The 14,273-nt window shown below is 68.3% G+C and overlaps 2 protein-coding genes across 2 annotated transcripts in view; one reads left to right on the top strand and one right to left on the bottom strand.

The window, feature by feature from the left end:
* Positions 1–14,273, bottom strand: part of BCL9L (BCL9 like) — a 29,132-nt gene extending 14,859 nt beyond the window's left edge. The window contains 1 exon segment of the mRNA XM_084895556.1: positions 13,132–14,273. The gene's annotated coding sequence lies outside the window, so the exon portion shown is untranslated.
* On the top strand, positions 8,466–13,125 carry LOC311628378 (uncharacterized protein). Its single transcript, XM_084895618.1, has 2 exons — positions 8,466–9,810; positions 9,941–13,125. Exons 1-2 carry the CDS (start codon positions 9,801–9,803, stop codon positions 11,068–11,070), a joined length of 1,140 nt encoding a protein of 379 aa, XP_084751744.1. The 5' UTR covers positions 8,466–9,800; the 3' UTR covers positions 11,071–13,125.

The following is a 14,273-nucleotide window of genomic DNA, read 5'->3' as shown; positions in this document are numbered from 1 at the left end:
AGGGGAGGGGAGGATGGGGAGGGAGAGGGAGGGATGGGAGGGGAGGGATGAGGAGGGATGGAGAGGGGAGGGGAGGAGATGGGGAGGGGAGGGATGAGGAGGGATGGGGAGGGCAGGGATGGGAAGGGATGGAGAGGGGAGGGAGGATGGGAGAGATGGAGAGGGGGAGGGCAAGGATGGGGAGGATGGATGGGAGGGGAGGGAGGGATGGGAGGGGAGGGCAGGGATGGGGGAGGGATGGAGAGGGGAAGGCGGGGAGGGGAGGGATGGAGAGGGGAGGGGAGGGGAGGAGTGAGAGAGTGAGGAGGGGAGGTGCTAGCACAGGTAACAGTCCCACCAGGTACTGGTGCCCCAGTCCCACTGCTCCCCACCGGGCTGCTGGAGGCTAGGCTGGGGCACAGACCAGCCCCCCTGGGCCCGGGAGAGCCTAACCCTAACTGACCCCGCACGGGGCCTGCCTCCGGGAGGGAGGGAGGGAGGGAGGCTTCAGGGGAGGTTTTGCCAAGGGCTGGTGGAGGCGGAGGCAGCGCTCCGGGGGGCCTGGGGAGCAGAGGGGTTCTCACTCCACTCCACCGCCCCCCTCAGCCTGGCTGCTCACCCCCTGCGGGGAGGTGGTCGTTATTTGTTTTTTGGTGTGTTTTTATATATTTTATTGATTTTTTACAGAGAAGAAGGGAGAGAGATAGAGAGCTAGAAACGTCCGGATGAGAGAGAAACACCGATCAGCTGCCTCCTGCACAACCCCTACTGGGGATGTGCCCACAACCAAGGGTACATGCCCTGACCGGAATCGAACCGGGACCTTTCAGTCCGCAGACCGACGCTCTACCGCTGAGCCAAACCGGTTTTGGCGGTTTATTTGTTTTTAATCCTCACATTTTTCCATGGAGAGTAGAAAGGAAGAGAGAGGAAACGTGAGACACAGCGGCAGGGGAAGTACTGCCTTTGACCAAGAATCGAACCCGAGACCCTTCGGTGGGAGGTGAGCTCGCCGCTGAGCCGAGCTGGCAGGGCAGGGCAGGGTTTAGTATCCATTTCGCCCGGAGGACACTGAGGCTCGGGAAAAGGTAGGACCGCCCCGCCCCGCGGTGCCCAGCACAGCAGTGCCCCCTGCTGGGTCCGGATGGAGCTGCACCAGGAGGCCTGGCTCCCACACGCCAGCCCCGGAGCCGGGTGTGCGGCCTCGCCGCCGGCTCTGGAGTCTCCTCGCCCAGCCCCCTCTCCCACGGCAGGGCAGGCTGAGTCAGGCGGGTGAGTCACAGCTCTCCCATCTCACCCCCCACTTTACCCGGACCCGCCTCCCGCTCAGTCCCAGGAGGTGGGGGCCCTGGGAGGCTAGGCAGGAGGCCGTCCCTCCTGGGGTGCAGTGTGTTAATTCAGTGATTGGGTGACACTGGTTCGCAGGATCGTGTAGGTTTCACGTGTGGGTTTCTGTGACAGGATCTGAACATGCCACCACCCAAACAACCATCTTCTTCACCACGTACCAGCCCCAGAGGAGGGTCTCCCCGCCCGCCGGGCCCTGCGGTGGTGAAAAGCAGGGCTGGGCGCTGTGCCTCCTTCCTGGGGAAAGGCAGGCGAGGCGGCTAGGACAGGGCGAGTGGTGCCGTCCCTGTGTGACTTGGGGGCAGGAAGCAGGGCTGGAGGGGGCCGGCCCGGAGTGCCCCGCCCCCAGCTCCTGGCTCCCAAGAACCCGCAGCGCAGGGCCCCACCGCCTGGAGCCTGTGCTGGCCCGTGAGCGGCCCCCACAGGCAGCGGCCCTGAGTGTGGCTGGAAGGGCGGCCCGCTGGGCCCTTGGCCTCTGGCTAGAGGGGTGCGGCCCGCAGACCACACGCCGAGCCCGCTCTCCGGCATCAGGCCTCCGTGGTCCCAGCTCTCCTCTGGCACCGCACTGCCTCCTCCGAGGGCCCTGGCTGGCAGGGCGAGGCTCAGCCCAGCAGGAAGCCTCTTGCGGACCGATGTGCGGCTCAGAGACCCTCCGGGAACTCGCAGGCCAGGAGCTGGGTGAGGGGCTGCCCCGTCCAGGCTCAGTAGTGCTCCCCTCCCCCTGCCTCCTGCCAGAGGAGCCCCAGCGCCGCGCACCAGCAGCCCCACGGGGCACGGGGGCCCCGGCCGGCCTTCGCAGGCGGGGTCTCCGCACAGGGTGTTTCCACGGCAGATCCTGCGCCCTCTGGACCTTCCGGAGGCTGCAGGGACATGGCATTGCCTGGCACGCCTGAGGTCACCTCCCGCGGCTCCTGCGGCCAGTGCCAGTCATGCCCTGGCAGTGAGGGCCCCCAAAGCCTGCTGCCCAATCCCCGCCTGTCCCCTCCCCCCGCGGGGAGAGGCAGGGGGCACAGTGAACCCAGACAGGCAGGAAGCCCAGGCAGAGCGGGCACTGCGGGCCGGGCAAACAGCCGGCACAGGAAACCGCGGCCCCCCCGCCCGCCGCCGCCCGGGAGAGGAGGGCCCCAGTCTGGGCCCGAACGGGCCAGGGCCAGGGGTCAGCCCGGGGCAGAGAGAGCCAGCAGCCCTCCAGTGACCTCTGCCCAGACCCTACCTGGCGGGGGAGGAGGCCAAGCTGGCAGGCATGGTGCTGCCTCTTTAAATCCACCGAAATCCTGAGCGCGGCCCAGCGCGGCTCTGGTTTCACAGGAAGGAAAGGAGCAGGAGCCGGGCAGCAGTGAGGCTGGGATTAGCCCCTCCGGCCCAAATATAGCCGCCCCGGCCGCCGCCCCTGGCACTTCCTGCCCCTGGCACCTGCACCGAGGGGGGCGCTAGGTCTGCCTCCTACCCTGGGGAGGACCCGGTCTCCAGAGCAGCCTCGCGGGCACAGGAGGGGAGGGGGCCTTCCCAGGCCCGTATCCCCAGGACAGAGGACCTGTGGGCCCTCACCTAGCCTCTGGCCTCCAAGGGGTTAATCTGGCCCCTGTCTGCGGGGGGGGGGGGGGGGGGGTTAGGGGTGGCCTAGGCCTCCTCCCAACGCCTGGCTGGGGAACAATGGGGCCATTGTGGGCGGAGAGGCGGCAGCGGTGCTGGCACAGCCGCCTATACCACAGGCAGCCTCGCCCGCTGCAGCACTGCTCTCCCAGGTCAGCCTGGCAGGGCCCCGGCCCCCGGCCCCCGGCCCCCCCCCCCCCCCCCGGCCCCAACTCAGCACCTGGAGGCCCTGGCTCTGCCTATGTCCCATGCAGACTCTGACCCTCCAGGAAGCAGGCCTGGGGGGGGGGGGGTGGACAGGACAGGATGTGTGATCCTCCTGCAGGGACGACAGGAAGGCCAAACCGGGTGGCCGGTGTCAGTCCTGGCACCTCTGGCAGGAGAGCTTAGGGCATTAGGAGGGCAGGACAGGAGGGTCCCCTGCCCCCGGGCCTCCTTCCCCCTCGCCTTCGCTGAACCTGTTCCCGAGGGGGCCAGCGCCAGGCCCAGGCCCGCGGGCAGTGGGCACGTGCAGGGGACTGAGCTGGGTGCAGTCAGGGGGACGGTGCCAGGCACAGCCCTTCCCTTCTGAGCAGCAGGACCTTGATCCACCCCGTTTCAGTTTCACCTTCTGCAAAAGGAGGGTAAATTCAGAGTGAAATCCTGTTAGTAAAACTATCTGACAGAATGCCTACTGCGCCGGACAGTGTTGCTCAGTGGCTGAACGTCGACCTAGGAACCAGGAGGTTGTGGTTCAATTCCCGGCCAGGGCACATGCCTGAGTTGTGAGCTTGATCCTTTTGTGTGGGGCGTGCAGGAGGCAGCAGGTCAATGATTCTCTCTCATCGTTGATGTTTCTATCTCTCTGTCCCTCTCCCTTCCTTCTGAAATCTAGATATAGATATAGATATAGATATAGATATAGATATAGATATAGATATAGATATAGAGTGCCTATGGCATATTCAGCCCTCAACAAATCCATGACGCCCCCTTTTCTCTGGCCTGAATGGCACACAAATCCAGGGGCACTCGGTGGAGGCAGGCCTTGCCCGGGAATTCGTCTCTGGCCTACCCAGGAGCTCCCGACACAGGACGTGGCCCTCCCTCTGCACCTTGGCAGAGGCCAGGCAGGCGGCCCCCAGGCACCCCTGGCTTTGTTGGCAAGCACACAGCCCCCAAGTGTGACCCCAGAGTGGCTGACAGCTCGCTTAGCCTCCCGTCTGTGCCTCAGATCCCCTGGAGGCAGGCACCCCACTGCCAGGCCCCCTCCTGACCCCGGGCGGTCTCTCTGCTTGGGCTGGGCAGGAGCTGCAGTCTACTTTCTTGCCATGGACCTCTTTAAACAGTGGGAGGTCGGCCCTGGCCAGTGATCTCAGTGGTTAGAGCGCTGACCCTCAGAATGAAGGGTCGAGGGTTCAGTTGTGGTCAAGGGCAAGTACAATACCTCGGCTGCAGGTTGGATCCTGGCCCTGTTTGGGGCGTGTGTGGAAAGCAACCAATCAAAGTGTGTCTCTCACATCGACGTTTCCCTCTGTGTCTCTCCCCCTCCCGTCCACTCTCTCTAACAATCGATGGAAAATGTCCCCGGTGGGGATTAACAGCAGCAGCACAACCGGGGGGTCTGAGGGGAACGAGGAGCAGCTGGGGCGAACAGTTCTGAAAACACGGGGACCAGGACCTGCTCTCTTCTCAGCCGGGGGGCTCTCCCTCTCAGGGTGGCCCACACGCCCCGAAGGGTTAACCCTAAAAATAGCCCGCTCCCAGCCGGACCCACCAAGCGGGACCCACCAGCCATCTGTCCCTCTCTCCTGCTCACGCTGGAGCATCTGAAAGCGGCCCAGAGCCCCAGCTGATCCCCAAAATAGCCCCAACCTGTCCGCGGGCGGCTCTGGGCGGCACAGAGCGAGGGGCCGGCGGGCGGAGCGGCCGCTGAGCGGAGCCAGGGATCCGGCCCACGGCCTGGTACCAGGCCAGAGACACACCTGCGGCCACGCCAGGCCTTGTGCCCGGGTGCCCGCACGTCCAGGCACTCTGGCCACCTTCTGATCAACTGTCTCCAGGGCGGTGGCCAGTGACTGCCCAGAAGACCCAAACCACCTCTGTGAGCCAGCCCGGGCGCTTCACCCAGAGGGCAGCCCTCCACCCCTCCCATCCCAGCACCTTTGGGAGCCCTGCCCACCCAGCATCTCCCCGGCCCCGGGCACCCAGCTGCCTGCCCCACTCCCCGTTGGCCCAGGAGCGGGTCTGGGGCTCCCGGACACCACAGATGCTGATGCCCGCCCGCTCGGCCTTCAGGACGCCGCCTCCCGCCACCGTGTGCAGCAGGCGGCAGCGTGCCCCCGGGCTTCCACACGTGTCCCAGGCGTGAGCACTGCCGGAGACCTGGCACCGAGCAGGCTCCGCCCCCCCACCGCAGAGCTCCACGCTGCCCGTGTCCTCCCCAAGGAAGGCCCCGAGAGTCGGCCAGAAGGAAAGGAAGCAGCGGTCTGAGACGTAAGAACAAATGGGAACGAAGGGGCAGCGAGGGGGGGCGGCCGGGGAGGGGCAGCAGCCGGGGGTCCCTCAGCCCGGGAGGGCTCCACCTGAGGCCGGAGACGGAGAAGACCCGGCCGCAGGTCCCAGGCCCCTCAAGGCCATTGGCTATGCCAGCCAGCACCAACAGTGGGGAAACTGAGGCAGCAAGAAGACAGGTCTGGCCCTAGGTGGTTTGGCTCAATGGATAGAAGGGTCCCAGGTTCAATTCCGGTCAAGGGCACCCGCAGGGGTTGCAGGCTTGGTCCCCAATGTGGGGCGTGCAAGAGGGAGCTGATCCATGATTCTCTCGTCATTGATGTTTCTCTCTCTCTCCCTTCCTCTCTGGAATCCTAATAAAAGTATTTTTTAAAAGAAAAAGAATGGCACTAGAATCTAGCTGGTCTCATCCGGACCCCCTCACGCCTTTCTGCCTCCGGGGGACGGCGGACGGCTGGTCTCTAAAGGCGAGCGTCTCCCTCCGACGCCGCTGTCCGCGGCTCTGTGCCGCGTCACTGTCCCCTCGGCGCCGGCGCCCAGGCCCTGTCCCGGCATGGAGGAGGCCGCCCAAGGCACACAGTCCGCGCGAGGTTAGGGTTCGAGCCCACGGCCGCCAGCCATTGGTTCTTAACCATTTCACAGCCCGCATCCGCCTGGCAGCAGCACTCTGCTCACCCCTCCGCTCCCGCGCCCGGCCCACCTGGGGCTGCCCAGCACCCCTTCCTCCGCGTCCTCACGATCGCCCTCAGAACCGGGGAGGGACTATTGCCACGGCAGCCTAGCCTGGCTCCCCGAGAAAGGAGTCTGCAGGGGAGGGAGTCCAGGCCCACCCCTAACCTGTCACTGCTCCCCAACAGGACCTCTCCTGTCCCTGTGGGGTGGAGGGTCCTCCCTCCGGAGGACCGCCTCCCAGAGCCCCTCCAGTCCGGCCCTGCGCCTGCAGCCCAGGGGCAGCGCGGGAGTGCAGGGAGTTGTTGCTAAGGAGGGGGGGAGGGAGGGGGGAGGGGAGGGGGGTTCCAGGGAGGGAAGGAGGGAGGGGGGAGGGGAAGAGGGAGGGGAGGGGAGGGGAGGGGGTCTCAGGGAGGGAAGGAGGGAGGGGGGAGGGGAGGAGGGAGGGGAGGGGAGGGGGTCTCAGGGAGGGAAGGAGGGAGGGGGGAGGGGAGGAGGGAGGGGAGGGGAGGGGAGGGAGGGGGGAGGGAAGGAGGAAGGGGGAGGGAAGGAGGGAGGGGGAGGGGTGGCAGCAGAAGAGAGTGTGTCTCTAGGGGCCGAGGCAGAAACCACACTATGTGGCTGGTGGCGCCCTGGCTCTGCCAGCTGAGGCCAAGGCGGGAACAAAGAGAAGAGCTCGGGGTGACCAGGAAGTGGTACCTGCCCTCCAGGATGGTTGGGCTGATCTCCACACCCCCACCCCGCCTGGGGAAGGATCCAGCTAGCTACCCTGAGGCTGGGTCCCGCCGGCCTCTGGGGCAGGAGACCCTGGCCCCCACCAAAGGCTGTGGGAAGCGGCGAGGGGCGCCCCCCAGCAGGGACCTCCCCTCAGGGCAGCCCCAGGCCAGCCATCTCTCAGGCCAGGATCCCTGCCCCTCCTCCTCCCACAGCCGTCCCAGCCCCACACACCACAGAAACATGCGCACACACATGCCCGCAGCTCTGGGACAGCCCCTCCCCGGCTGTGAACTGGCTGGGAGCCAGGGCGCCCGCTCCCACACGCCGCCCCCTCCCCCCAGAGGCAGGAAGAGGCTCGGAAGATGCCGAGGATCCCTCCCTCGGAGTTCTGCCAGAGAGGGGCAGGCAGACAGCCCCCCGCGGCCTGAGGAAGGAAGGAGGGAGGGCGGGAGGCCGAGGGCCAGGGTCCAGCTCCAATCACCCCAGGGAGATCCTGGGTCCCGTCCCCTGTGGTCTCCTTGGCGACACCCCTTCTCCCTGAAGCTGCAGAGGCCCGGGCCTGGCGGGGGCGGGCCGGAGGACGGCGGGGGACGGCCGTGCAGCCCATGGGCAGCGGAGGGCGGTGGCTGGGCTCGGTTTGTACTGGGGGTCAAAGGGGAGTTCTTTTCCAAAGAATTCTGGGAGAGAGGCCAACTAGAGCAAGCTGCTAACCACCGCTCTCCCTCCCTCCCTCCCTCCCTCCCTCCCTCTCTCTCTGGCAGGAGGGAGGGTGTCCCTGCCAACCAGACTTAACCCTCTCCAGCCTGTGCTGCTCCCACACAGGAGGCGGCGGGAGGAGAGGCCTGGCTGGCTCCGCTGCTGGGCAGGGCACCGGCGGCCTCTGCCACAGCCTGGTGCCCGCCCGCCCGCCCGCCCGCCGCCCCAGCGCGCTGGCTGGTCCCTGAAGGTGTCTGTGTGACGTGTGTGTGCGTGTCTCAGAGACAGAGGTTGGGAAATAAACCCAAATGCCTTGCCAAGCCCTCCCCATGCTGGGTCCCTGAGCCTGCGCTCCACCAGGCCGTCTCCCTGGGACCAGAGGCCCCTGCCCCCCCGCCCCTGCCCCCCCCATGGCCCCTGCCCCCCCTGCCCCTGCCCCCCCGCCCCTGCCCCCCACAACCCCTGCCCCCCCTGCCCCTGCCCCCCCTGCCCCTGCCCCCCACGGCCCCTGCCCCCCACGGCCCTGCCCCCCCATGCCCCTGCCCCCCACGGCCCCTGCCCCCCCCATGCCCCTGCCCCCCACGGCCCCTGCCCCCCCTGCCCCTGCCCCCCCCACGGCCCCTGCCCCCCACGGCCCCTGCCCCCCCTGCCCCTGCCCCCCCCCTGCCCCCCCCGGCCCTGCCCCCCCCGGCCCTGCCCCCCCACGGCCCCTGCCCCCCCACGGCCCTGCCCCCCCACGGCCCCTGCCCCCCCCCGGCCCTGCCCCCCCACGGCCCCTGCCCCCCCGGCCCTGCCCCCCTCACTGCCCCTGCCCCCCCACGGCCCCTGCCCCCCCCCGGCCCTGCCCCCCTCACTGCCCCTGCCCCCCCACGGCCCCTGCCCCCCACGGCCCTGCCCCCCTCACTGCCCCTGCCCCCCCACGGCCCCTGCCCCCCTCACTGCCCCTGCCCCCCCACGGCCCCTGCCCCCCTCACTGCCCCTGCCCAGACCTCTTCTTCCTCACTGATTGGCCAGGGGAGATGCCAGGGGAAAGCACTGGTTCGGTTCTAGCCTGAGACCCCAGGATGGCACAGGGGGTGCGGGTGTTCACTGCTCACGGCCCATGCCCAGGTGACTGCCGTCCTCACTCCCTGGCACCGCCCCCCGCGGAGCGCTCTGCAGCTGGGGAGGAGGGCTGAGGCCGACACCGAGGACTGCCCAGGCCTGGCCCGCAGCTCGGTGTCCAGAGCATCGTCCCGAGATGCCAAGGTTTCAGGTTTGATCCCCGATCAGGGAGGGTACATGTAAGAATCATCTCTCTCTCTCTCTCTCTCTCTCCAACCAAAGGACTTCCCACCCTGGCCGATTTGGCTCAGTAGATAGAGCATCAGCCTGTGGACTAAAGGGTCCTGGGTTCACTTCCGGTCAAGGGCACACGCCCAGGTTGTGGGGGGCGTGCAGGAGGCAGCCGATCAATGATTCTAATCATTGATGTTTCTATCTCCCTCTTCCTCTCTGACATCAGTAAACGTTTCGTGTATTTTTTTTTAAAGCGGACTTCCCAGGATCTACTGCAATGGCAGCTGCCCCCCAAACACGGCACATCTCTGGGGTGGCCCGCACCCCTTAGGATCCAGGCCCTCTGTCCTCGGTGAGGCTGGGGATGCGAGGTCTGGTCTTGTTCTGCTCTTGGCCGCTGGATGAGAAGTCAGCTCCAGGCCTCCCATTAGCCACAAGCTCCCCGCCGTCCGGCTGCTGCTTGTCCTCACAGAGCGAGTGGCCTCCCGGGCCCTGCAGCCCGGACGGAAGAGGGGAGGCTCCTGGGGCACTGGGTGCCATGAGGGAAGAGGGAGCCGGCTCAGGGACCACTCACCCCAGAGCCTCCCGCTCCCAGTCTCTCCGAGAGCCCGAGCTGCCGGGAGAGGCCCCGCAGGCGCTCCTGTGGGACAGCCTCCGCGGCCAGGCTCCGGGAGCCCTGTGGCTGCACCAGCACGTCCCGGGGAAGGCGGAAGCAGGCGCGGAGCAGCCATGTGCGCGCAGCGATGCGCCCCTCAGAGACAGCTGGCTCACTCCTCAGAGCCCCCGACACTGCGGCCCCCACACCACCTGGCGCCGCTGACCCCACGCCCAGGAACGGCGCCTGCAGACCCTGAGGCCTCCGCGCTCAGAGAGAAGGCCCAGGAGGGCTCAGGGACGAGAGGGGGCTATGCACAGAGCTGCCGGCTGACAAAACACACCCACACTGAGACACACACACACACACACACACACACACACACACACACGAGTATGCACATGGCCATGTGATAGCACACACTCTCACACACATGCACAGAGGCATACACACGTGCGCGCACACACACAGGAGTATGCACATGGCTATGTGCTAGCACACACATACACACAGGAGTACACACGTGGCCATGTGCTAGCACACACTCACATACACTCACATACATGCACAGAGGAGTACACAGGCGGCCATGTGCTAGCACACACTCACATACACTCAGACACATGCACACCGGAGTACACATGTGGCCATGTGCTAGCAGACACACACACATGCACATGCATGCGCATGCATGCACAGAGGAGTACACAGACGGCACCCTGGCGGTGCACAGCGTGGAGCCAGGTCGGGGACGGGCTCTGGCTGCCGGGAGAGAGGAGGGGGTGGAGAGCCCTCAGAGATGTCAAAACATTCTGGTTTCACAACGCTGGACCCAGGGCATCCCGCCGGGTGGAGAGCGGGGAGGCGGCCGGGCCAGTGCAGACGGCCACCGGCCCTGGGAGGGGGGACAGCCCAGGCTGGGGACAGGCAGGTGCCCGCCAGCAGGGCGGCGAGGGAAGGGACCGAGGGAAGGGACCGTGGAGCCTCTGCCGGCCCTGCTGGACAGGGAAGGCGGGCAGGCTTCCTTCCCCTGGGGATGGGAGGAGGGACACTCCTGTGCCCTGCCCCCACCCACAGCCTGGCACCCCTTCCCACCCCCGCCTCCCACCCTGCGCAGAGCGCGGGCAGGGGCGGCCAGGCCTGGGGGGAGGCGTTGTCAGGGAATTCCCACCCTCGGGGCGCGGGGGTGGGCTCCCGGAGAACCCTGCGACCTTCCTCTGTGGGGGGGAGGAAGATGGGCAGGAAGCCACCCGAACGCCTCAGGACCCTCCCGCCCCCTTGGGAACGGGCAGTGCTGCCCGGGTAGGGGAGCAGCTCCTCAGCCACTGGCCTCCCGCCCGGAGCCCCAGGGCAGGACCTGGACGGGGCGGCCCTCAGCCAGGCCGCCGTCCCCGGGCCCGGCAGCCACAGTGTGGCCTGGGTGGGCAGCTGGCAGGGCGGCAGGCAGAGGCGCAGATGCCAAACTCGCGCAGCCAGGCGCACTCAACAGGTTGAGCCAGTCCCGGGAACAGCCCCACCCCAGGAGAGCAGGCCTGGCAGAGGCTCCTGCCCAAGGCACCCGCCGGTCCCCGCTTGGCCGCCACTTTCCCACGCCACCATCCCCTTCCTCCTCCCTCTGGGCCAGCACCCAGGCAGCTCCCAAAGGAAGGGAAGCTATTTCCCCATCTCCCTTGGGTGCCCAGCCCCGGAGCACCTCACCATGAGCAGCCAACACGCCCCAGGAAGAGCAAACGTGGTGTCAGAGCAGTGAGAACCCCACAGCGCCCCACCTCCTCTCAGGCCCTCACTCAGACGTCCTGGCCCCACAGCCGCCTCCCCCCGGTCCCTGGCACTAGGAGGGCATTTGGCACCAAAGGCAGTGTGGGGTGCCCCCAGCCCGGGTCTGGGCTCCTGATAGAGCTGACATTGCCTGCAAACCCGGTCCTTTCCTTGCCCCCCACTCCTGGGCTCCAGGGAACTCCCTCCCGACCCTCCCCAGGTGGACAGCCCCTCTTTGCAGGCATCCCCTTTAATCTAAAGCAGGTGCCAGGCATCACACCCTCTGCAGAGTGGACACCCCCGCCACCGCCCCCCCCCCTCTGCCCAGAATGCTACCCCTGCCTGTTCATGGCCCAGAGCTCCTGCTGCACCCAGGGACCCGGAAGCTGCGAGGCAGGAACTACCCAAAGTCAAGGGTGCCCAACACAGATCAAGCACAAGTTCACCAGGTCCCACATCCCCACTGCTGAGCCGGCCCAGTTCTGAGGACCAGCGATCCTTCCCCTCTGCAGTTTCTCCCCACTGACTCTCCACCCAGGCACTCGGCCTCACTCGGAGTCTCCGTATGGACTCCAGGGCCCACCTCCTGCTGCCGAGCACACGCGACTCTGGGCCCAGAGTGCAGGCGGCCTGGCCCTCACAAGCGCCCTCCCAACATTAGCCCCACCCCACCCACAGCCGGAGCAACACAGGTGAGCAGAGAGCCTCTGGAGGGCTGGTCAGGAGGCTGGCCTTCAGGCCCCGCCCCTGGGCGGCTGCATCTTCCCCCCTGGCACCAGACTCCGGACCCTTCCCCCGCCTCCCCTGCCATCCTCCCGGCCCCAGGCTTCTCTCAGCGCTGACACCAGGCAGGGCCTGAGCACTCCTCCTTCGCCCGGGGCCATGGAATCGCCTCCTGCCCCAGCGGAGGCGCCCGCAGCCCCGGCCCAGGAGCGGCTGCTCCCGGGAAGGCTGAGCTGGCAGGGGCCGGGGAAGCCCACCCAACTCGGACGCCGCTGGCAGCGGCCTGGGCCCCGGGGCTGCAGCGCAGGGGAGCAGCCCTCCCGGGTGGGCCCCTTCCCAGGGCGATCAGCGGCGCAGCCCCCTCCCCCAGAGCAACTCTTCCCCTCCGAGCGGCTCCCCCAGCCAGGACACAGACATCAACCCCAGCAGACAGGGGGGGGGGGGGTCAGAGGGAGGGAGGGAGGGAGGGAGGGAGGGAGGGAGGGAGGGAGGAAGGAAGGAAGGAAGGAAGGAAGGAAGGAAGGAAGGAAGGAAGGAAGCTGGACAGACAGAAGCTGATCCTGGCTTCACTGTTCCAGAGAGGCAGCCTCAGCCTCCCAGCCCCCGAAGGGAGAGGAGACCAAATCCCAGCGGCGCGGACAGAACGCTCTCAGCAAGCCCAGCAAGCCCCGGGCAGGCAGACCGCAGTCCGCCCCGAGCAGCCTGAGCTCCCTCCTCTTCCCCACATGCCTGCGGCCACGGCGGGCCGCTTCCCCCAGCGGCGGGGACACCTCCAGGAGCTCTGCTCGCCCACCCCCTCCGCCAAGAACCCCCGGCCGGGAGACCCCCGGGCACAGCCCTGCTACCCCCGGCCGTGCTTGGGGGCAGAGGGTGACCCCAGCGATCCCCAAACCCAATGCACCTCCTTCGGAGGCTCCCATAAGGCACGGGGGGGAGGGGGGGAGGCTGGAACCCACGGGGTGGGGAGGCCGAGGAGGGGACTACAACTCCCAGAAGCCCCCGGGCGGGCGGCCGCTCCAGCTGGCCCCAGGCCGGCCTTGTTCTCCGCTCCGGCGGCGGGGTCCCCGCTGCCCCGAGCCCGCCCCGCTGTGCCCGGGGCTGCCCCCCCGACGGGGGCCCGAGCGTAACTGCCACGGACCCGGGGCGCCCCGCCCGTTACACAGCCCGGGGTGCGTTCCCGAGGGCAAGGAGACTCCGAATGTGCCCCCTGCCCGGCTCGACCCGACCTCCCTCCGCCCGCTGGCCGGGCAGGACCTTCGCCCTCGGCCCTGCCCGCCCCTCACCTCTCGGTCGGGATCCTCACGCCAGGCCGGAGCTGGACGCCATGACCAGGTCCGGGTCGGGGGGTGGGTCGGGGTCCTGCTCGCCAGGCGGAGGCGCGGGGGGCGCAGGAGGCGGTCCTTTGATCCTGGGCACCTGGGTCTCCACACCGGCCCGGCCGGGGCCAGCGTGTCCGAGCCGCCGGGCGCCTAGGTCCCAGCCTCCCGGGCGCGGGGCATGGTCGTGGGCGGCGGGGAGCGCGCCCTCAGTCCCGGGGCTGGGGTCTCTGCCCGAAGCTCAGGGCTCGGCTCCGGCGCCTGCTTCTCCTCCTCTTCCTCCTCCTTCCTTCCTCCCCTCCTTTTTTCCTTCCTTCCTTCCTTCCTTCCTTTCTTCCTCCTTCCTTCTTTCCGTCCTTCCTTCCTTCCTTCCTCGCTTCGCTTCCTCCTTTCGCTTTCCCCGCGGCGGCGGGGCGGCGCGGGCGGGGAGCTGTCTGGGCGCTTATTGTTGGCCGCGCGCCGAGGGTCCGGGGCGCAGCCCCCGGGCGGCGCGGCGCGGGGGCACCCGGGCGCGCGGGCGGCGGGCCGGCGGGCGGCGGGCGGCGGCGGGGGTGCAGCGGCCCCGCGCCCGGGGCATGTCCGGCCTCTGGCTCCGCGCGCGCCGCCTGCCCGGGCTCCGCTGCGCTGCCGGGGCCTGGCCCGCCGCGCTGGCTCCGCTCCGGCCCCAATGCGCTCCGCGCCGGGCGCGCCGGCGGCTCCTGCCTTCATTCCAGAGCCGCGGCCCCTGTCAAAATAAGAGCTCCCCGTCCGCCCGCCGCGCCGGCCTCCCAGCGGCCTGCCTCGGTACGGCGCCGCGCCGGCTGGCGGGAGGCCGGGGGAGGGCGGGGCTGCCGCCCTCTCCTCCTGCCCGCAGCCTCCCCGCTGGGGAGAGGGGACGAACCCGCCCCCATCCGCGCGATGGGAGGCGCAGGGTGCCTGGACTCTCACCCCCACATGCCGGCCCCTCCTGCTCGCAGCACCCACCTCCACACCGCACTGGCATCTCCTGTCCTCGCCTGGAGACCAGGACCTTCCGGAGGACATGGACTGTGTCTTCTTCTCAATCCTCGCACAAAGTGGGTGCTGAGAAAATGTTTGTGGAAGTGAAACCTTGGTCTTCTCCCAACAAC

This window comes from Pipistrellus hanaki (assembly GCF_964339955.1).
Source record: "Pipistrellus hanaki genome assembly, chromosome: 9".
Lineage (NCBI taxonomy): Eukaryota > Metazoa > Chordata > Mammalia > Chiroptera > Vespertilionidae > Pipistrellus > Pipistrellus hanaki.
This window is presented reverse-complemented; position numbering and strand designations above follow the sequence as displayed.